The 25,161-nt window shown below is 38.5% G+C and overlaps 1 protein-coding gene across 1 annotated transcript in view; it reads right to left on the minus strand.

The window, feature by feature from the left end:
- Nucleotides 1-25,161, minus strand: part of SPIDR (scaffold protein involved in DNA repair) — a 194,455-nt gene that overhangs the window by 131,063 nt on the left and 38,231 nt on the right. The window contains exons 6-7 of the mRNA XM_068189236.1: nucleotides 11,488-11,768; nucleotides 2,298-2,398 (exon numbers count right to left, since the gene is read on the minus strand). Coding sequence (XP_068045337.1) covers nucleotides 2,298-2,398; nucleotides 11,488-11,768 — 382 coding nt within the window. The remainder of the gene's footprint in view (nucleotides 1-2,297; nucleotides 2,399-11,487; nucleotides 11,769-25,161) is intronic.

The raw sequence follows: 25,161 nt of genomic DNA on the forward strand, positions 1-25,161 counted from the left end.
GTTGGAGGTCTGTTACTACAAAGTGCATTAAAATTTTTCATTTTATTAAAAAAGGCAAGCCTATTCAATATCTATTTCTGTTCCATATTTGAAAAGCAGCAAGAGGATGTCCTCATACCACATAAGAATGATGAAGTAACCTCTCATGGTTTTAAGTAAGCATGCCTGTACAATTTTCAGCACAGCATTTCTGAAAAGAGCTGGCTAAAGACATCTCTGGTTCCCTGAATAGACACTTTCTAGAGTGTATTCAGATACTGGTGAAATTCCAGAAGACTGAAAGGATGATGATATTGTGCTATTATTCAGGAAGGGCAAACAAAGTGGCTTACAATAATTGGACACCAACTAGCCTGACATCAGATCTAGGCAAAGTGGCTGGAAAAATAAGTAAGGAATTAAGGTCAGAAATACAACGTACTATTCCGCATGGGTGGCATTTTGAACACACAGCATGCAAATGGCCAAGGGATGTAAGCCCTCTAAAACTCCCGTGAGAAACTGAGACCAAGCTTTAGCCAACAGTTTGGGTGCAACTTTAAATCATACAACCTTCTTATGAAAAATCAACTCTTTTCACTATGAGTAACGCACCCTTTGAGCGGAATGCAAAAAAAAATTTTAAATCCTGAGAGTTAACTTTGTGGATTGCAGTTAGAGCTTTTTACCAGTGGAGAATTACAACTGAGTAACAGCAGTTCCAGCAGGACTTGCAAGGAAACACTCATGCTATTGTTTCATCAGTGGCATAAAGAAACTGTGTGAATACCACAAACTCAAGCAAATCTGTGACTAAAAGAGGACAGGCTTGAGCTACACAGTGATCTGAACAGCGTGGTTAGCTGGACTACTTAAGTAAAATCAGCCACAATACAGCACAAATACTTCCCTGTGTTTAGGCAGAAGAAACAGAAAGAGTAAGTGGAGAGTGGGAAACAGCATCTCAGAAAAAAATAGCTATAGAGGTTACAAAATCATACTGGACAATCGATTCAAGGTGAAGCCCCAGCACTGTGAAGCTGTGACCAAAGCCAAATCAGACTCAAACACTTACCACAGGCCTCGAATATCCTGGAGGCTGAGAAGTGAACTGGACCTGGCCAATGATTTTAATGAGACTAAACACATAGAATTGCTATGTATTGTATGAAGAACACATAGAATTGCTATCCTTGTTCTTAAGACACTTCTGAAAAGTTCGAGAGGTACAGTAAAAAGCCATGAAAATCACTTGAACACTGATAAAAATGTTTTAGAGACCCTTAAAGAGCTCAGTCTGTTTAGTTTATGAAAATTGTGAGGCAGCAGAGGTTTTGCTATGCAAGTGCCAGAAAGGGAAAATGTCACATACTAAAGAGCTCTTTAAGGGAGAAATAAGAAACAAAAGAGGGGAACTGAAGCCAGACAAATTCAGATTTGGAAGAAAAAAACCTTTAAAAATTTGGGAGTATAACTGGGGACAAGCTCTCAAGGTAAATGACAGATTCACTTATCCATATGTTTTCAAATTAAGACCAGAGGACTTTCTGAAAAATAAACACAAGTTAATATATGCTCAAAAACAAGCAGTTGGCTTAATGCAGAATAAATGCTTGACATTTTGTAGACTATACTCACACACAGAGAAGTTGATTAAAAAACGTAAGTTCTTCTTTATACTTAAACTCTGTGAATCCATTACCTCTCAAGAAACACTACTGGAAGGTGGTGCTATCAGTCACCAGTAACTAATTTGCATGACTCCTACTGTTTCTTTTTAAGTGATGTACACACTGTAGATGTAGATGCTTCATACTCATTCATAGTTGTGCACTATTTGTTCACACTTAGTGCCACTCACAATTTCAGCACTTATCCATGAACTTTTATCCGTGTTTGTTTGTTGTCAAGAAGTGATCACAAAGCAAAAAGAACAAGAGGAAGGGTTGATTATAAAGAAAGAAAAAAAAAAAACCAAAAAAATCTCAACTCCAATAAATTAAAACTTGAATTATCCTACAACCTGCTGAAAACACGATTTTTCCATCTGATGCTGGAAATCAAGGAGTTGAGAAGAACTTAGATGGAGGCTACTTAAAATATATCCTTTACCTTATACATTGAAATGATGACTGAGTTGTTAGAAACCTTCATATTTACCAGAAATGCAATTATTAGCTCAGAAGACCATCACTGTAGCATTAAACCCAAGTCAGAAAAGACTAGCAAATAATATAAACTTCACTTTTACCCCTACATAGGCCACAGATACATGTAAGTATAATGCTTTCACAGTGGTATTGGGTTATGCTTCTTACCTGGGGGGATTTTATCATCTGAAAGACACTGGTGCCTCCAAAAGCTAATGGCAGATCTTTCTCTGTTCTGGAGCCGACATAACCTCTCAGCTAGCCCGCCTCTGCAGAGAATAAAGGAATGCTCAGTTTTGCCAGGAATCAGTATTTGGTTTGCCAAATGATAAGCCACAGGACAGATGTATATGTATATATAAATATGTATGCTTTGACCCTTAGAGACAGAATCATACAGTAAAATTACATTTTGTAGATTAATTCTCCTAATTTTGAGTTTTCCAACAACAGAGTTACTCCCAACAAAACATACACCTAGGGTCAATACTTGCAACAAAACGTTTTCAGTATCTGGGTGTTCAAAATCTTCATATTTTCAGTCCTGTCTCCAGTACGAGGAGTGTAAAAAAAGGTTCCTAACTTTCCCTTGCACTTTTGAATAGATCCTATTAGAAACCAGAGACAGTTGCAAATTCAAAACAAACCAGTGTAACCACTAGTTATAACAGGTTGGATTTTCTTTTCCCTCATGCATTTGTTTGTCTGTTGGCAAGGAGCGATCACAAAAATATTCTTTTACCCATACTTGACCCTATGATTCATTTCACAAGCTGGGTCAAGTGTGCAGTTTCAGTGGTCTGAACACTCTCCAAGATGAAATTAATTTAGCATTCCCAAGGTGAGGAGCAGAGGAGTGGCATCTAGCACAAATACACTTAAGGTAATACTAAAGCAATTCCTACCCTTGGATTCAAAGCCAGAAGACATAATTTCTCACTTTTAAGAACAAGAAGGTGTGTGTGTTGGAAGCTGTCTTTGGGCTACTACAAAGAGCTCTGGACTACTGTGGGAGTGTTTGAGCATTTTTCTTTGGCTTCAAAGAAGTTATTTGCATAAAGACCTACTTCAGTCTTTTGCTGCAGTGTAAAGTTTCTCCACAAGTACTACTGAATATATTAATAAAGATTTCTACTAAGGTGAAATGTGTCCTTGAGTTAAACTGGTTCAGGAATCAACAGAGATATCATATAACCACCTTATGACTGTTTGTGTGCATGACGAAATTTTTTTGGCTTAGTTAAAAAAGACAAATAGCTTGGTAAAGCTCACATCATAAATGTGAAACTGGGAAGACACACACCTGTGGAAACTGAGAAGGAGCTAAAAAGGCCAAGCAGGACTTCAGGTAAGTTATATAAAAAAAAAAATAAAAAAAAATCTCTCTTCAGTTACCAGTTATTAAGCAATTTCATTTACAGACAAGTCAACACATTATATAAAAAGTAGTTAGCAGTGTCAGCTGAATTTTTAATGAACAACTATATCCTTTGCAAAATTATAATCATCACAAGAATTTTCAGATGCAATGGCTAAACATCTAAGTATTAGATCACAGAATGAACTCTGAACTACAAGAGCCTTATTTAAGCCAAAATGACCTATAGAAGTTTTGCAGTTTACATTGCTACATCTCTGTGGCTGGTGTCAGGCAGAGTGGAAAGAAACTCAGAGGAAGAAAATCCCCAAAGCCTCAAAATAGAGAACCCAGACTTAACAAGCTATGAACCCACACTTAACAAGCTATGAATCCTGCTATATTAAGAAGGAAAACAAACAAAAATGTTTAGAAAATACTGGGCTCCAGTGAAGTTCCAGGTAAGCTTAACAACCTTGTGTTTAATCCTGGTTTCAACAAGGACTTTAAGGCAGACAACTACTGCAGAAGTGCAATGGAAGCTTTGGTTCCAAGAGCAGCACAGTCAAGCACAAAACTTTATACAGGATAACCTACTCTGCTGATAACACTGTGTTAGTCTACATTTCCCCCCAAACTTGAGCACTGAAGCATTACCATACCACAACACTTGTGGGCACACAGTTCTACAGACTGCAGCAAACTGTCCATCCAGTTTCTCTTCTTACCACGGAACCATTCTCAGATGCAGTTGTAACTCAGCTTGGCTGGGTGGCCTACATGAGCCATGCTGGAATTGGTAGATGCTAGGCTTAGAAATGCAGCAGTAAAATGCTTTTTCAGATTGCTCGTTTAAAAGTCTTGCATGCATGAGTCTGCATCTGCACTCCGTGGTCGGACTGTAGCAATACACTACACAGTTAGTAGCTCAAACACTTGTTTTGCTGAAAGAAAACTGTTCAACATGAGTGTTCTCCTACTTCATTCCCTCCACAGATGCCAGTCAGAGAAATGTGTTTTATTTGTTCAAAGTGCAAGAAAGCCTTAAAGTACCTGCAGAAAAGCCTAATTTCCCCTTTTTTTCCTGAACAGGACAATTGTTGTGTCCAGTCAATCAGTTCCTACTCTTCTGCAAGCCCACTACTGTTACACCTATGGCAGGAATGCCCTGCAGCATAAAGGAAAGAAAGCAAGTTTCTGATTCCATGGCTACTGCACACAACAGCAAGACATCATTCCTGTTTCAGGCCTGATATGACTACCAGGAGGGTTCCACTGATGCTCACAATTTCATTACTCATTTGCTGACCATGACTGCATTAGGATACCAGTTATCACAAAGGTAAAGGTCCATGAAAAGTAAAACTCTGACTTTCCTTAGTAGCCCTCTGTGCTAAGTGCACTGATATTTATCAACCATCATCTTTCCATTCACATTCCAAATGTGGTTAAAAATAGTTTAAACAGAAAACATCATAAAGCAATTTGTATCTGCTTGGTTGCAGAACATAAAATATAACTAAGAATGCATTTATGAGAGGCTCTCAGCTGGTCATCAGAAATGTTGTTTTTATACTGTTTCATAGCTCATGAAATTAGAAAGCACAGTTCAAGGACATACCATGCACAAAAAGACTTTGTATGGCCAGAGCAACAGTTGGTAATTTATGGTTTCTTTCAAAAAGGTGGAAACAAAGGAGGTTAAACACCACTGCAACCCAGGAGGATCAACACCCTTTTTAGCTCAAACACATAAAGCAAAGGAAAAGGTGATTTCTGCTACACAAGGTAACAGATTTGCTGACAACAGCATTTGAAAACTACTCATTCCTTCCAAAACAGTACATGTGCCCACACTGTAATACACTTGTGCATGTACTGTGTCATACTGTGAACTGTACAGAGTCAGAGCCACTCCTGGCGGTGCAGTAAGAGGTAAGCCAACATCTGGGGGTATGTGTATAAAACTGGCAAATATATTTTGATTATTAATGTATCAATTATGTAATCAAGGGAACTGACAAATTATTTTATTGGAATAATAAAAACTAGTTTAGCACGTATACTTTCCTGACCAGCACTTCAACTTGCCCCTAAATGTTTTAATATGAGCAAATTGAACACATTTGGCAAATTGTTAATGTAAAGGCTGTTTGGTGAAGTCAAGCTGCTCAGATACAATCTCTACTGTCCAAAACCTTTTTATTTTTAATCACAAAACTTCCAGTACAACTATTTTCTTTCTTTAATTCTCTGAAGACAGATTTAAAAGCAGCAATTCATGTCCTATTTCCATACTGAATCCGAGCTGGTTGAAATACTGTATTTAAAACAATATATTGCCTTTACTGTCCATGTCCAAAAATATCCACATGAAAAACAGCTTTGATGACTGTAAGAAAGCTCAGCATCCTGTACAGCGGCTCAGGCTCTGGTAGATGCCCTTCCCACAAACTTTAATAGCAAGACTGAAGAGTTTTGTGACAGCTATGACCAAAAAGTAATACTGAGCCTGATCTGTGACTTCCAGGCTGGTTCCTATCCCCCAACTCCAACGATGTTAATAGAAAGCAACAAGAAAAGAGCATTAGTGAGTCTGCTGTGTTTTGAAAAATAATTTTTAATCTTTCTGAAGTGTTGGAGATCTCTTTGTGTTTATTAAGATTTTCAGTCAGCAAGGCACTTACCAAAAATAACCCCCTATTCATTCAAGTTTACTCCTTTACAGACTTTATTAGAAGTCAACACGCTTTATTGAGTTGCCTCCTCGTACACAGTATACACAGGACTCCATATAATTCAAAACAAATATATATCCCCATGTCAAGATTGGGCAATTTCCACCTTCTCTTGTTTCAAAGCATGGAGAAATCTCTCCTACTTTCACATTAACTGGGGAAGTAACTGACACTCAGCTGTCCCTTTCCACTCCTTTTCACTTCAGGGGGCACTTGCTAAAGAAATAAAAAAGGCTCCATGGCTCATGTTCAAATTGCTGGTGGCCAGGATCCCCAGGTCCCTTTCTGCAGCCCTGCCTTCCAGTAAGTCATTCCCCAGTCTGTACACACCACCCGGATTATCCTGTCCCAGGTCCAGAATCCGGCACTTGCCCTTGGTAAACTTTGTGCAGTTGGTGATTGCCCAGTCCTCTCATTTGTCGAGGTCTCTCTGCAGGGCCTCTTTGCTCTCAAGAGAGTTGACAGCTCTTCCTAATTTAGTGTCATTGTCAAATTCACTTAGTATCCTTTAAGTCCTGTATCCCAGTAGTTAATGAAGATGTTGAAGAGAACTGGGCTAAGGATGGGGCCCTGCAGAACCCCATTGGTGACCTGACCCCAGCCTGATGTCACCCCATTCACTGTAACCCTTTGTGCCTGACCTGTGAGCCAGCTGCTCACACATCACTCAACATGGTTATCCAGCTGTGTGCTGGACATATGGTCTGGAAGGTACTGTGGGAGACAGTACCAAAAGTTTTGCTGAAGTTCAATGAGACCATATCTACTGGCTTTCCTAGATGAACTAGGTGGGTTACCCTGTCATAGAAGGGTTTACAAGCAGGACTTCTTCATTAAGCTGTGCTGGCTGTGACCAGTGACAAACGTGGCGCTTTTTCCCCCGCTAGCACCAAACATTTGGCCCAGTGAAACTATCCACACTTTCTAAAAGAGAAAATACATTATAACTTTCTCTAAGGGCAAAATCATTTTACTGTGTACACTGCCAGTGGTGATAAGTGGTACATCTGTACTGCAGCCATGATATTCTTCATTTATATTTTCCTAATCCAAAAAGAAATTCACTAGCAAAGAAAAGTTAAATAGTTATAGAAATAGTTAAAATTAGCATAAGAACATGACCATCCAAATGGCTAGTCTGCTGTTGTTACACCCTCATGCCACTTGTGGATGCATGTAAGAAAGAACAGTCCCAATTTTAGAGTAAAAGTCTGCTTCATTTGTGCCAGCTCCCTCTTCCCTTGGCAATTTCCTTTATTTTCAGGACCTCAGTTGGCCTCATGTGACGACTGGATTTCACTATACTGCACATAGTACCAGGACATTCTGTAATTTTTTCCTCTTTTGATAACTAAAGTTAATTTTAGCTGATCAGAGTTGTATGTGGTCTGCATGCAAGATAATTTTAAATAAAATCTTGGGAAGCCCTGTTTCTCTTGAACTATAAACAGCCACTCAAGTATTAAAAAACCAAACAAAAAGATAAAGCTTATTCTTCACAACTATAAGCTCTTGCAACAGATTTAGATGCAGAGTTAACATTTTATAATTTATTTATTTCCTACAATGAACCTCAGACTTCTTGTTCAGATGGAAATAAAATCTTAACGGAAAAAGTAAACAATTCAGAAAACGTTTAAGAATGGTTTACTTGTAGACAAGAGAAGCTGAGTACATGCATTTTGAGTTTTCTTCTCTACAAATACTGAATTAACCCAATTATTTGTCTAATCCATGTTTTAAATGTTAAAACTTCCAATACTCTACATCTATCTGTTCCTTCACACAGAAACTTTGAAAGAATTGGAACTAATACACTTTAGACATTTCACTCCATAGCATTAACATGGATTTCAAATGTAACAAGAAGAGCTCGAAAACTGTTATTTGCAATATATACTCTCTCCCCTCAGGTTTACAAATAATTTGCATAATTTTCCCATGAAGTGCTGATCCAAGCTGAGAAACTGAAGCTTTGGGATGGAATAAAAGGGCAGGAGCATGTAAACCAACACCTCTTGACCAGATCACCACAGCTATTCTTCCCAGTACCAGATACCACTAATAGCACCTAATTCTCAACTCACTTAGTAGCTCCCAGGTGCAGTACAAGGCCATGGATCTGGCAGCACACCTGGAAAAATTATATATTCCCACTGCATCCATCAACAGTCTTGTTTAAATAGAGGAGGGCAACTACACTACCATATAATACCAGTATTACATACATCCAGGAGGATGTCCCTAGCAGTGGCATTGATGGCTGTGAGTGAGAGAAGATCTGCTTTGCTTCCAGTGTGACAAACTGGCACCTCCTACAGCACAGCTCTTCAGAGCCACCAACACCCCTGAAGGACAAACCCCACCATCCAGACTACTTGCTCTCCCCTAGGGACCACGGTAGAAAGAAGAATAATCTTTACTTAGGACACTTTTGAAAACAAAAACTAACATTACAGGGGATACAAGAAAACATATGAGAATTTGGCAGTAGATATGGTGGGGGAGAAATTGCTTCCACCATATCATTCTGCTCTTCAGACACCAATTGTTTTCCAAAACCCCACTTAACCCCTAACAGAGGAGAATTGCAACATGCCCCTTCAAATCTGGCTCATCAGCAGCAGCACTGTATATTGTGCATGTTGATTTGGGGACACAGATGGGCTTCTCATTTTATTCACACTCAAAGGTGTTGAATTTACAGTCCAATTTCCAATGCTAGGATCACAAAAAATTATTTTAATCATCCATAATTAGCTTATTCCTGAAGATTTCTGTTGCTTTGGTTGCATCTCAATTTTTTTTATTGTATGACAATTACATCTGTAATAGGATCAAGCAAACAATACCCTTTCTTCCCATCCAAGCAGCTACCCATTTCCATTTTAGTACCAGAAGGTTTCCAGGAAGAGGGGACAGTAGAAAGGAATTTATCTGAATTTTTCCAGAGACTGTTATGGCTCTGTTATGGTTCTTTCCTGTTATGGCTTTCCATAACCATGTTTGCTTGGGATTTGGGTGTTTAGGGGGGATATTTTAGGGAGGTTTCTTTGAAGTTGCACAGAAAAATGTACCCACTGATGTAACAGAGGCATAGCTCCAATCAGGCAATGCAAATATAAATGCAGATTGCAGCATAAGTAAGATTTCTACAGAAAATATAAGCTAAAATTTCTTGAAAATATTCTACTTTTGAAGATAGATTTTGAATATCTCTACTTTTGAAGATAGATTTACGCATGTCAAACAGCAAAAAGACATAAAAATAGAAATATTTTCTATTTTCTTTAAAGGGGAAACAAAATGGGAGGAGACCTACTCTAGCTACATCAGGACTCCTCCATGCAATAAGCATACACAATACAGTCTGGATTTGGAGTTGAACCTACTGCACAGGAATTCACACAGGAAGATGGCAGCTCTCCACCTGCACCATCTCTGCTCAGCCCAGGCTTCCCTGGGCAATGGCCTGGAGAAAGAGAGCCCAGCTAAGCAGAGACTCGTGGCTCTCTTCCACCTACTGAGCAGTTCCAAATGGTCCATCTGAGTGGGAGCTCAGGGGCCAGATCCAGCTTCAGGATGATTCCCCTGCTCTTTCTGCTGTGGCCTCGATCTGCAGCAGAGGTAGGAAGGAAGGAGAAATGACAAGGCCACAACTGCTTTGTAGCTTTTAGCTATTTAACCACAAAGAAGGGACTGTCACTCAATCAATCAAGAAGCTGACAAACCTTTCCCCAAACTGGCCTTCAATCCACAGCACTGAAAACCTGTGCTTTCCTATTGAGGATGCAAACTTACATCCACTGTTATCACACCAATGAAAATGTTCTCTGTCAGCAGTAAAAGGAAGGATGGGACAGACACATGGAATTAATGCCCTGAACAGGAAGAGAGAAAAGATGACAATTACCTGGATGAGCAAAATAACTAGATAAACAACACTCATAACTAAGGAATTTCCTGCCTGCTTCCCTGTTCCCAAAGGAATCCAAAGTGGAACCACAGGATGGAAGGTAAAAAACCCTGCAAGCTTTTCCTCTGGCCACTCCAGATAGATTACATTCTGTGTAATTGTGGATGGTTTGGTCTTGTTGTTTTCTTTGTTTTTAAAGCAATCTATTTTGTTACACACTTGTGTCAGAGTATCTTTCCCATAAAACATTTTTTGCATTTAGACTGTTGATAATAAAGGCCATCAAATGCAGCTGGAATTTAGAAAAAGACAAACCCACTAATGGTAATAAACAGCTCAGGAACTGCTTAAAGCTGGAAGAGCACCTGGGCAAAATACCACTGTACACTTGTCCTGGTTTTATTACATTCACACATACTTGCTTTCGGCCACTATAGGGCATTTTTAGGGGGTTACAGCTTTGGTCTGACCTACTACAGCTGTGTATGCATGTTTTCTAAAGTAACAAGAAATAAAGCTTGATTGCACAAACAAAGCACTTTTAAGTATAGAAATCCTCAGTAATTAGGACTTCCAAACCTGTTTCTTCACACAGCATTTTGAAATAGCCAAGAGTATTTTAGAGAAAAATAAGGTATGCCTATTAACTAAAGATTTACTTTTTAAGTAATTGATTGATTACTGCACATAGATTCAGCTGTAAGAGAAGCACATTGTTAAAACAACAATAGGGATGTATAGCAGCACCATCTGTAATTGTGGTCTCCACAGCTTGAGGCATATCCTCACATATACCATTTAAGTTAACACAACTTTCATTAATTCAAAATAGGAAGTGACCAATTTTGCACTGTAATTAGCTAGAACATCAGGCTTCAACTGCTTCATCTCAGGCTACTTTCTTTCAGCAGTTACATATTTTTCTAATGTATTTAACTTAGTCACAGACATTTAAATTTCATCTTAAGCATATGTCCTCCCATTGCCTATATAATGCTCTGTCCTAGACTCTTCAGAACTATTGCTCATCCACTCCTTTCCTACATTATTTTGGATAATTTTGCACTGAGAAATCTGGAGAGGCCAAAAAAAAAAAAAAAAAACCCACCCCCCAATCAATTTGAACAGGAGTTCAAGACTGAGAACTTTCACCAGAGATTTTAAACTTAGTTCTTTTTGCCTTTTTTGCTTTCTTCCAGATAAACGACATTCTTTAAGTTTTTCGTATTTGCATCTCTAAAATGTTTACCCTTGAAACACACTCCAGCACTTTGGCAGGTATTGTTTTACTTACAATTTAAGAAAAAACAGCCAAAAAGAATTCCTTAAGGTAGACAGTTCATTTACCTCAGTAGCTTCCTCTTCTTGGCAGACTCGGTGGGGGCTCTGGGGGCCTTTCCCGCCTGCTTCCCCGGGGTGCGGAGAAGGGCCTGTGCTGACCTCAGCCACTCGCTGGCCGGTCGTGTCGTGACATCCCCCGTGTCCCCTCCTGACCTCGGCTGCAATCCCTTACTGCATCCTGGAGTAGTGGTCGCCAGGTGTTGCATCCTGGCCGCGGCCAGGGTCACCTCTCCTTCTCCCACGCTGTCATTATCGGAGGAGTACTCAGATATTTCTGTCGAAATTGCCTAAACGAATAAAGACAAACAGCTAATTGAACAGAATGCTAATGAGGTGGTATAGCTTTATGTAGGCAGTTTTATGTTACCCAGTAACCCACAAATGGAATGCCAATTTATTAACATAACTTGGACAACTTCACTGTAAATGCACATTAATCTTTTGTCAGTCAACACCAACTCCTGAATATAAGGATCATGTCTTGAGGGACAACTGAGATGACTAACATTTAGGTTTTTTAAATAACTAGGTCTGGAGAATCAAGCTAATGCTTTTATCTAAGGCAAGTTTTGAGGGAACTCAAGCAGGGAGAGGCTAATGAGTGACAGGGATCATGACTGGCAGCTGAAAGAAAGAGAGCTTTTATATTGGGATTTGAGCAAACAGGAAGGTCAGCTTCCACAGCCTGAATGGAAGGAAGAAACACATGCCTCTACTGACAGCTTGTAGCTGGCAACAAGTATGTAACCTTTTGTTAAAACACGATGTTGAACACTAAAGCAGGCCTTCATCCATATCCAGCAGGCCTACAGCTTCCCAGGAAGGTTTCAAAAGTTGAGCATAAGCTGTTGGGCTGTCTCCAGGTAGCTCCACAGAGGATGGATCACTGGTCAGCAGTCAGGGCTGGGAGCCAGCAGGGCTGGAGTTCAGCCCCACAGAACCTTGCTGGAGCTCCTCTCCCAGAAACTCACAGGACACACTGAACTCATCCCACTGAGGAAGGGATGAGAGGAGAGGATGAGAAGGCAGAAAAAACAACTCTGCAGAGACATGGAAGGCTGAGAAGAAGGCTGGGGGGAAATTCACCTGCTTTGGCTGAGCTTATTTTACTTCCCTCTAGGGCTCCTGAAGAAGCAGGTTAAGGCTACTGGGCTGGCTCCCTAAGGTGAGCCCTGCACAGCTGTTACAGACATTATGCTCTCTTGACCTAGTATTTCTCAAAGTACTGAGTATTAAGCAAAAATACTTGGAAAGTGACATTTTACCAAGTACAGAACAAAATTATCTAAATCACTGAAATAGGCAGAGGCCTAAGAAACATGAGCTGGGCTCAGTCTTCAGGAGCTAGTTGAAAAAAATCCAAAACAATCAAACCAACACTATCTGCAGGTTCTGGTGGGGCAGTGACAGTCCTGTCACTAGGACCACCAGCACTAGACCAGCTCAAATAAACTGGCATGAAACTTTAGACAAGGCAAGTTAAGTAACTCAGACTGATCCTTGAAAGAACCAAAACCCCAAATGCAAAACATTGACTTTGCATCATCAATGGGAAACTGGAAAACCCCAAAGGCTGACATTGCTCCAGATCATGCTGCCACAATCACAGAATAGGTCCTGAAAAAAATAAGCCCATTCCTCTGGTCAAATGCAGTAAGTAGTGCTCCACACAGGCTGTTTGACAACTGGCTTAGATAAAGACTTGAAAGGCAAAAGAGGAAAAGGAGGCAAATCACAGCATTCGCTAAATTCGCTAAAGCTGTTCCATGTTATTAATTAGTGTAATCATCTGAAAACAGCGTTTCTCAACTGTGCACAAAAATAAGTTCAACTCTTGCCAGTTCTCTAATACATTTTTCACGTAAATGCCGAGACACTGTGTTCATGTTCTGAGAGCTTACCTAAGTACTCTGGAAACTGGAAGGACCTTTTAAAGTTATCCAGAGAAGTAGAATAGCTAAAAGAATGTAATTAATATCAGTCTGCTTTAAACACAACACAGTCAACATCTGTCCCTTGGCAACAATATTTTTCTGAAAACAAACTCCTTCCATATTGGAAATGAGCCAGAAATAAAAGATTTCAAAGACTCTGAAAGCAGTAAGCAAGCACTTCATTCTTAAAACACCATTCCAATGCACTCACTTGCTTTAGGAATGTTTTAATTTTTCTCAAATAGCTATGATATCCATTGCACCTAAAAAAAGGATGCGAACCTGAAGTTCTCTGCAAGTGAAATGCAAATGAGAAAAGCCCTTGGGAAGTGCTTCCAATTAAGCATGTTTTAATCCCACTGACTGTTTAAGCATTAAGAAGCTTTCCTAACTAAAGATTGTCTAATAAGTAATTTCTGCTAATATTTATTACTGTATACTTGTTTAGACTGAACTTTCCCAAGGAAACTGTACTTTGGGGTTTTTGTTGTGTTTGCTTGTTAGTGTTTTTTTGCTGTTGATGGTTTTTTAATCAGTCAGTTGGAAATTTTTCTTAAAAGAGGAAACTAAAAATGGAGAAGAAAAACAAAGAACAAAAACTTAGCCCTCCAATTCTGTACATTTTTTAACTGTAGCCATCATCAGAATTCTAGTCTAAAAGGAAAAGTATTTTCAAAACACACATCAAACATGATTTTTCAAGTATCCAGTAAACAAGCTGGCAAGCCTACCAACTATATGGTGGGGGAAAGCTGGCAAAAAATAATTTATTTGATTCACTTTAAAACAATCATTGATAAATAGTGAAGAAATTGTTCATTTTTTTATCAGTATCTTAAACATCATGAAGAAGAATTTTTAAGAGTTTTGTTATTTTGTTGATTTTTTAAAATAATATCCCCAGTAATATCATCAGAGTTTCAGAAGAGCACCACTGTTAAGCACAAAGAATTGTCAAATTAAAACCGTTTTTCTACACGGCTTATTATTTTGAAATACTGTAATTTTGGTAACAGTGGCTGAAAGTACAATGCTTCTCACTACACACAGGCTCAGTTTCCCCACCTCTCTTCCTCTGACCCCTGGTCCCAATGTAATCATCCCTGATCCAGGGGATTTTCATGACTGTCTCCCAGTCCCTCCAAATACTTTGCAGTAGACTGTTCACTAAGATATACCTATATTTCCAATGATGGCCTTTCGACAACCCCCTCTTTTATATCATGCTAGCCACTTGTCCATATCCAGGGGTTGACCAAAAAAAAATTCAGGGGTTGACCTCAATCTTTATCACTAAAACAATAAGCATAGTCAATTTTGTTTGATTTTAAAATAAATCTATTTTCTCTGTGACTGTGTCATCTGAAAAGCTATAAACGCTCCCCTTTTATGGCTCTTTCTTTTAAGGGAAAATTACAAGTACAAATACACAGACTAGTGCCATTTTTTCTGTCAAGGTTTGACTACAAGAAAGCAGAGAAGTCACTGAGTACTGTATTGGAGCATCCAGGACCCAATATTTTAAGGCTAAGCATTTTTTAATCAAAATGCATAAAAAAAGAGCTCTCAAGATTAATTAATTAATTAATTATGTATTTTTGACTGTACTCACAGGTACCAGTTAACAAAGAGGATGGTACATATGTAAAAATAGAAACCCAAGTGAGAAACAGCAAATACCTTCCCAACTAAGCAGCTAAGATTGCTAAAGCATGTATATTTGCCCATATCAATTTGCATTCACTAAGAACCAAAAAACAAACCACAGAAATTCTAAAATCCTGGCCCAAATTGTTCAAACACAAAACTCTTGACTTCAGTGGAATGAAAATAGCACTCCAGAAGCACACAGATTTTGCACACATGCAGCACGGAAGATACCATGCTGTTACTTCTGTGATCAAGTTTCCCTCCCTCATCCTCAAGAGATTGGCTTCAGCTACCTCTTGTTTCACCTTGAACACTCTGTGAGTTGTCTGGCAGTACCTTAGCAATCTGCACAGTGTTTGCTTCTAAAAGGTCTGAAAAAATTACCATTTCACTTCAATAGTGATGGAAGCAAGCAATATCTGTATTTGATGAGTTAAATAAGCACTTGATATTTCTCATCAATAAAATAGCAGTAAGTTAATATGAGAAGTGTTACATTTGCATTTGAAGTTTCCAGCTTTAGAATAGAAAGCAGAATCTTGCAAAGCTTTCTGTACAAAAAGAAAGCTAACAGATCAACCCTGTTAAAATAAATAATAAATCTGTATTTTTTACAAAAGGCTCTCAGTGACTGCTAATCAGAGGCAAGGTGATGAGCAGTTGTGTGGGTTTCTCATCCCCCTAGTCTCTTCTCCCAAGATACATCACTCAGTGATTTCTGCAGAAAAAGATCAGTATCCACACCTCACCTTTGTATTCATTAATCACTTTCATTTGTTCAGTTGTCATACATTTAGTTAATATTGTAAACCTTTCCCAGTAGACATGAAGATAATTTGCAGATAAGATGCTCAATAAAAGTTCACAGATACTATGAACAAGTTTATCAGCTGAAACTAAGATACTTCAGCATGCTGCAGTATGTCTTAGAGACAAAAAAATGGGTATCAAATCATTGATATAACTTTTTGGAGATGGAGTTCACTTAGTCTGTCATTTCCTTCCCTAAATAATATAAATTTCTTACCTCCTGTTATCCTACCACAGCCTAGCTCAAATGGTAGAACTAACAGGATTTCTCAGAGCACCCTTAGGGAACCAGGCTTTCTCCAGGTCACAGAGCCAAGTTATGTCAGAAACAGAAACAGTATTTCAGAGTTTCAGACTCTGATCACCATACATACAGAGTAAAATTAATCTTGTGGCATCTCCTTCCTATTTGTTCATTCACGTATCTTTGCCTCTGGTTCTGGAAGCATCTTCTCTTACTTCTTGCCTGCTCTTTCATGGACTATTTTTTTCCCTTTCGTGATTCCGTCATGTTTTTCAGAATTGATCTGCATTTCCCCTACCTTCCCTCTCATGACAGCTCTCAGGAACCATCCTGAAGCTGACCAGTATTAACAGTATGACCAGTATTAACAAACGTACAGAGAACTCAGGTGATTATCCTGCTGCCTTTTCTTTTATCCAGTCTTCCCTGCATTTGCACTGCAGGTACTTTGCTGTCATGCATGCTAAGGGATCCAAATGCAGCCAACTTCTACCCCAGGCAGCTGGTTATGGGTTCCGAGGAGACTTTGCATGGTACTCTCCAAAATACAAGAGTCAGCAGAAAAGCCACGGGATTTAGCACAATGAATATTCACGAGCATAAATCACCAGTGCAGTATGTCAAAGGCCCAGGCTATGCTAATGAATGCTCCAAGCTAACTCCACCAGAAGCCGGCTTGCAGGATTACAGGGAGTAGGGTAAAGGTAAAAGAAAAGAAGTTTTCCCTTAATTAATCAACACAAAATTAATTCAAGCATTGTGCACACAGATAGTACAGGATATTATTCAGCTCTATAAAGATAATTTGAGATACAAAGGATTTAAAGCTTGCAGTTCTCTTAAAAGCTTTCTGTTTTTTGAAGCTTTAACTGAAGCACTGAAGTCTATATGCCAAATATACTTTCCTAGTAGCTTGAGAAATAATTTGGTTCTTGGTAAGCTAGCTACTTTCACTCTAGAGAGATAAAATTCAAATATTTCTTCATACAAGAAACTTTATGTTGAAGTGCAGAGTTAGACATGTGCTGCTCGGTGGGTGACACCAAGCCTTCTTCTCATGGAATAACCACAGGAACAGCACGCAAAAATACAAGATTAGGTAGCAGTGTGTGGGCAGAGATAATCGCATGAAAAAAAAGAACAATGAAAGACATAAATCACTAATAAGGTATTTTTGGACTTGCAAGCCCAAACTGACACAGCAGATTAACTGAAATTTTGTATCTGGAACAACCACCCAGTGTTATTACAGAGACAGCACATATTTAAAATGGATCTCAGATAATGCCTGGTTGTTTTAGCCAAGTACTGCATTCCTCCCCAGCACATGCACTCAGACCATCTGATCTGTCCTAAATATTTATCAGTGGTGTTGGTTCAGTGCACTAGGAAATGACATATCCTGCTCCACACACATTAGCACTTTGTGGCTGCCATTACAGGAAACAGAACCGTGTACTCCTCAAGCACTGGGACAGCCACCTCAAGCACTTCTCTGGGATTCTCCAAGAGCAAGCACTACCAAGCTTCTCTCTCCCTGCTTGGCCACCACTAAACTTCAGCGACATCTCCCTTCACACAGACATGGGAATGAATTTTTGCTGTCTCCCAGCTGCCACCACCCCAGGGCTGGAATGCAGTAGTTATTAGCACACAAAATCATTTATGTCAAGTAGCAAAGAAGAATGCGGTATCTACTTGAATATGGAGGAGAAGTGTAGGCAGCAACACTGTAATTATTCAAAGCAGAATTTGGTCACAGACTGCACCCTCATCTCCTCTTTAATGGTGTTTTGAGACCTCTAAACAAGTGGTTAGGACTTCTCTTCTATGACTAATCAAAAAGGATTTATTGCATCCAGCAGCCCAGAGCTTCCTATCGTAAAGGAAATTGATTCATGATTATCTCTGGAGGAAGCAGGTCAGCTACCAAACCTTACACACCACTGCTGGGCTTCCCTTTGAAGAGCTCCTGGGGAAGTCTTACCCATGTCTGACACCATTTATTCTGCAAGCCCTGTCAAAATACAGTTGCATTAGCTACTGTCATAAAAGGTAACCCAAAAAGTAGGATTCAATCCAAAGGAAAAATACCAGTAGCTGTTATCAAAAGAAAAGCAAATGGGACAGTTTCAGAGATGCTTTCATACATGGAAGGAGTTGAAAGGGCTTTCATGTAACTCTGCAGAAATTAATGGAACGGTACGGCTGCTGTCAGATCCAAGAGCCAATTATCTGATGCTGGGCTTCCTGCATCATTTTTGAAACCAAGAAAAGTTGTAGAGAGACAGGAAAACTCCCTCTTCCACTTCACAGAGTGAGGAAGTTGAAGCACAGTACATAAGCCCACAAAATGGTGGTTTATATCACACATGAAATAATAATTAACAAAATAAATAACTTGTATCATCATTTATCAGTTCCCATATCTTGTTTAGATCTTACTGCCTTGAAGTGGAAAATGAGGTGACGATTATGATTGCATGCAGTATGTTTGGCTGTGCATTCTTTTTTTGTCAGGGGAGAGGTGTGTGTTTTTGTTTGGTTTGAGCTCTCTCACACAGAATCCTGTACACATACACCACTGGCAGGCAGTATCCTGCATGTAGCACCAATCACTGTAGAAAACAAGAACCGAAAAAATAACAGTAAAATAAGATTTGTCACAGACACACAAAAATCAGTATGAAAATCTGATCTTTAAAAGAAAATTTTAGGAGAAGAGTAATTAAAATTGCAACAAACCAGATTTTTTATAGACCTAATGCAGAGATGGTATTTACTGACTATTTTTTTTTAAGCCAGGTAAAGAATGCACAAGTGGTAAGGAAGATGAAATCGAAGCCGTAACTTCTAATCCTGAGCAGAAACCTCAGCTTTCACAAGGCAAACAGGTTAAGCAGGCTATACCTCTGGAGATACATCCACAAGCTGTTCCAGCCTGCCTCTCCCAGAACAGGTTGTTCTGAGGCATGGATCAGCCGACCGAAACAGGTGAGGCTCTCATCTCAGCCCAAGTGCCTTTTTACACAAAATCCGGCTGGAAAGCAAGAAGCACTATTTATTTCTGAGGGTACTCGGTAGACGTAGAATTAAATAGTGATCCCAAAGGTAAGACTGATCAAAACTGTTGTCTGCTGCGCACAAGGACAGGAAAGAATAGTAGGGAACAGTGAGCTGCTAAAGTGCAAAATGAGCACAAAAGAAGATTACTCAACATCATTTAAGGGACACTGATTTGTACTCTATAGAGTATAGACCCTGCTGCAATCTTGGCATCTGTAGCATTTGCACTGCAACTGCATCTATTAAAAGCATTGTTTTAGTAGATTAGTTGACTTCTTTAGCATTAGGAATTCAATCTATCACTTCCTAATATTATCTCATTACCAGACTGATCTCACCATCAGTCTGTAATCAGAGAATAACCAACTTCTAACAGACCAAATAATGCTGAAAAATGTTAACAGGGACAACCTACAAACGCTTTTCCTGCTTTGTCTAATGCTTTTTTCCATCATACAAGGACAACTTCATTTTCTGTCAGGGAAAATGACTGGCTGTTAGAGACAATTTGGACAATTTGTGCATACTGTTAGCCAACGTTACATTCAAGTGAATTACCATAACCCTTGCTCTCCATTCCCTTCTTTAAAAAAAAGAGGGGAAGGGGGAGACGCCGCTTCACGTGTTGCATCTTGCAAACTATTCAGGGACAGAACCAGGTCTCCTCTCATGCAACTGCATATTATCCCACGCAGTTGAGCTCTCATCTTGATAAGGATCCTCCAGATGACAGAGACCCAGGCTTTCAAATATAAATACCTGACTCTGATAGGGCATGCAGATAATTACATCATTTTGCACAGAAGCCTCAACATTATACACTGAAGTCTGAGCACACAGGAAAATTGCAGTCAGTTTATAATACCACTTAAACAGGATTTCGTTCTTGACACAGAAATAGTTACTTTCATGTTTCCAGTGAACAGATGTTATCATGTGGTTTGATAACCTACTTTCACATTCTTTGTTTATAGTTATTCACTCAGTTTCATTTATTAAAGTTAGTGGATCCGTGCCATGAAACCTCAGTATTATTGTCTCTGGTTTAGGTGATGTTATGGTAATCATCCCGGTTAAAGCTTGGCTGTAACAAGAGGGCTCAACTGAAAGGCATGATTAAAAGCCAAATTATTATTTATGAACTAAATCCTAAAGCACCTAGACAAAACACCTGCAGGATTCAGTAGGTACTGTTAAAGGAGGAAATACATTTCCATCTTCAAGCAACTGTTTAGTTTTAAACCAAGCCTTTAGAGAGAGCAAATCCTTGCAACGGGAGGTATATCTTTTACTAGACAAACAGATATAACTCTGGGAAAGAAGACAAGCATTTACCACTAAGACCTTCTATAGGTCTCAAAAGTTTGGTGTTTTTTTCTCCAAACAGATCATTTGGTCTAAGCAAATTAAATCTTTCCTTATAAAATTGCTTCTCTCTTATCTTCAGCCAATACAGTTATGAACCTTTTTAAAAAGTTGTTTCTAAAAAAGAAAATGCTTCTCACAGCAATGTCACTGTATATATAGATCAGAGAACAGTCAAATACTTTCAAATCTTTCATATTATGTATTCTTTCCAAAAGTAGATGATAACTGCAAGCACATTATTTTTGAGATTAAAGGAAACAATTCCAGAATAATCAGCTAAATGAGGGATTGCACACAGGTATTCAGTAAAGTACAAATTATTCACACAGATTGATCTCTTTGGTTCATCTGCAGTTTCCTGTGAAAACCTTTAGAAAAGCACTTATCATAAAAGGAAAGAAAAGAGAAAATGAGAGAGGATGGAAACACAAGTGGCACAGTGTTATAGAACACAAATGCAATACGGGCATAATTTCTACAATAATGCTCAGCACTTAGTGGAAAAGTTTTTGTTGACAATATCCACAGGGACACAGAGAAACATCTTGAAACTGAGATTCTGCCCTTCCAGCTGCAGCAGTGCCAGCGTTCATGGCTACAGCACTGGCAGCTTAAGGAGACACCAGGCTGCCGGGCAGTGCAGCACATTACATTCATTTTCTTCTACTCCCACTCACTCCACATTCTTCTCACTTGACTCTGCTTCCCTTTGCCCCATTTATTGCTTCACAACTCCTGTGGAACTGCCCCCAAAGCCTAAAATAGTCCCTTCATTTCTTCCCTTCTCTTAATTTCCAGCTTCTTTCAACCCTTTCCCTCCTCTCCGGAAGTCCTTCCACAGCCTACCTTTTCTAGATCATTTTGCGGTTTTGCACTGTTAAAACTATTTTAAACAGCAAACATTTCATGGCAGGAAATGTCTTACCACGTCTGAAATACTGTGTCAGTGATGACAGCATGTGCATGCACACAAAAGCACCACCTTCGCCTAAATTGATTTCTAACGTTGATGAGAGCACCTATAAGCAGGCTAAAGAAACAGAAAATTTAACTGCTTTTCCAGGTAAGCCAAAGGACACCAAACAATGAAACTACTTTGAAAAATACATTAAATGTACTCAGCTGAAATTAGTTCTATTTGGATAAAGAACAAAGAAAATGAAGCCCAACACGAAGATTACAGATTTTCTTTCAGATCATGTGCCTAAACTTTGGGGGAACAGAAGGAAAATAAAGTAACCATCAATTGGGTAAGGCACTGTAATTGAAACTTGTAATGTTGCTGCAAATACACACTTTATAGAAAGAGTCAAAAGTGCTGACTGCTACAATACTGTCTTAAGTTTGACACATTTAGCTGTGCTGATTGTTCACAGTACATAAAAAGATTTCAAATTACAGCCTCTAAAACTCCTTTGAGATCTAGATTAGAATAAAAATGTGTGTGCTGTAATATAGGTGTGTTACATTACATTCAGTGACATGACTGCCATAATATGGGTATAATATAACATTGTAGGACCCATGGAGACAATCACGACATTTAAAACTTTTGCCAAAAATAAGCACACACATAAACTTATCAGGAAGATATACTTGAAATGTCCCAGTAATCAAATACAATCCTTACACAACTAAATTCAATTGACTGTAATTCTCTAAGAATGGGCTAGCAGCTGACATGGAGAACTTGAAAGGAGCCCTGAAATACAAATCTGTAATTTGTATTAAGCATTTCCTTATAAGGATTATAAAGCTTCCATAAAGTAGTATTATTAAGAAGAATTAAGGTAATTAATTCTTCTCAACTACAGGAAAAGAGGAAAAAAGACTCTCAGTGCATGTCTGCATACTTTAACATACTTGAAAAAACAATAGTTGACTGGTATCCACAGCAGTCACCAATACCTTTTGGATTCATGCCTCCACTATCTCAAACCAGATTGAGAGATTATGGTGGTTCAATCTCACTTCCATTCTTAAAGCAGTGCTTCAGAAAGGGAGGGGAAAAATAATGGAAAACTGTCATTTTCTTTTCTATTCTGTTAGCATGTGTCAGTGTGTATTTACATGTGGAAAATGCAAAATTCGTGTGTGGGATGTATGCATCCCCCTTTTTTATAATACAAGGGAAGCTCAAAGCTGACAAGATAATGCTAAAGTCATAGAGGTTAATTCAACATCTCAGAAGAGCATTTAGAAATTTGTCCTTTAGGATACTATTAAATTAAACCTATTCTCCTCACTTTCCTCTTCCCAAAGTAAAACTGCCTATGTGATATTTGTCCTTCAGGCTGAACTCTGAAGCTAGCAAGATTTTTAAAAAGTCTTGCAAATCTTTTTCTCTTGAGCTTGGAAGTGATCTATTAGCATTCAGATCAAAAATTTGCAATGTTTGATAGAGCAACTAAAAACACCACAAACCCAAGCCCAAAGTTTGTACTAAAAGTAAAAAAAAAGAACACTTTTTATTAAACAGCAGTTAACTCTCAAACACTAGCAAGCTCTGGGAGCTGTGCTCTGCACTGAAAATTTGGGATGGGGGAAGTGAAAAAACCCAAATTTAGAAAGAAGAGGGACGGTGACAGCAGCTTTGAAGAAGTGCTCAGGCAGTTCTGGCCATCCGGCTGCACCATTTTTAGGAATTATGTGACAGGCAGCTTTATTGCCTAAATGCAGAAGTGCAAATTTTAGCACCCACTGTATCAATTTTGTGCTTGTATTAGTGGCAACTATTTTAACTGGAAATCCTTTTCTTAGTCTAGAGAACAACGCAGCATGCACTCATATTAGTTCAGCAGCAACAAGTGGTCATCAGGGTCTATGGTAACTAAAACACTGCATCATGTTGTATCTCCCACTCCCAATCAGCAAAGAGATACTCATGCATAGAGTAAACTAAATTGCTGCCTGGATGATCTGCATTCCCCAGCTCACAACAACAGTAATTTCACTTTGGTCAGAAATATGGGTGAGACATTGCAGCAGACGTGGCTTGAATAAAAACAATTATAATAATAACAATAATAAAAAAAAATCTGTCTTTCAAAATCTTAAAAATTTCACATGCCTCTAGGGTAATTCTTCAGGGTACAAAATACAGCAGAACTGCAGTGGAGCAAGATCTTACTTTCTACTTGCCAAAAGCCTAGTCAGCTTATCTATACTGATGTTTTAATGATTTAGACTACAACTCACGCAGTATTGTCCTTTTGGTACTAGGACAGTAACTACACAAATCTATCAATGTATTATAGCTCTCCTCAAATATGGAGAGCAAAAGTTAAAGCAAGTTTTTAGATATCAGAGGAAAGGTAGGTATCACATTGTGTTCTACAGTTATCAATTCATTAAAAGCAAACTACACATTAATTATGTTATTTTAATAAAGAAAAAAAAATAGTTAAGAAAAGTCAGAATTAGAACAAATACAGGTGTGTCATATAATGTTCCAAGATGATTTAATCTAGGTATAAAGAGGAATATATATTCAGGATTCAGACAAGCATTAGAATATTCTTGCAGAAAAGATTACTTCTGTTTCACACTCATGTCAAAATAATGTGAAAATACAATCACAAGTGCATCAATTAAACTCTTGATATTCAAAATATTGACTCACAGTTTTACACTGGAGCTACTACAATTCAAACCATTAATGTAACTTTAACACATACCAAGACTTCAGGATAAAAATCCTTTTGACGTGTTTATTGACATCTGCTACAGCCAAATTTACACTTGGAAACCTAAGATATGTTAAATATATTTTCCCTCCAAACTGCCAAAAGCCAGCTGATTCTGTTATCTATCTAGTCAATTAGAAGGGAGGAAGAATTGAGTTTCCAGATCAAAAGTTGACCATTTGTGTCAATTTTCAAGAGTAGCATCAAATAAGAGATTTTATTTTTTTCTTTTCATTTTACTATCAACAGAAGTCCTTCAAAATTGCATCACTACAGCCAAGTAGAAGTAGCATTGTTTCTGGAACACATTTATTGAAGGAACAGAAAGCCTACCCTATGTAAAATAGCAAAACTGTTCAATTACATTTAGACTACCTAACAAGACAACCACTTCTTAAGGAGAAAGCTTTTAAGAAATTGAAAATTGAATTTAACAAGTCCCCTGCCCTCTCCGACACCACAGTGAAAGAAAACATGTATATGCACACACCTCACTACATCCTACACACAAGCATTTACATTTGTTTGTTTATACTTAAATACGCCTGTCATTATCCATTTAGGAAATGTCTTTTCTCCTCAGTTTTAGGATTCTCTTTGTGTACTTCTATGCACCTAATGTTAACTTGTTCACTTATTCTGCCTAATAAGTAGTCTGGCTATAAAAAGGTTCCGTAATTCATCCCACTTTTTGCAAGGCTGTAATAATTCAAGATAAATTTTACTAAACAGAAAAGGAAACATGACCACATGTCAAAAGCAGATGCATGCATCTACATACCCACTCCTCCTTGCCCCAAGACTGAACTCCACACCCTTCACAACCCACTACACATGGATACATCCTCTAGAAATTGGTTCCAAATATATAAAAAATATTTGCAGGACTTTCATGACAGCTATCTTTACATCTGAAGGATTA

This window comes from Anomalospiza imberbis, chromosome 1 (genome assembly GCF_031753505.1).
Source record: "Anomalospiza imberbis isolate Cuckoo-Finch-1a 21T00152 chromosome 1, ASM3175350v1, whole genome shotgun sequence".
NCBI classification, from domain to species: domain Eukaryota; kingdom Metazoa; phylum Chordata; class Aves; order Passeriformes; family Viduidae; genus Anomalospiza; species Anomalospiza imberbis.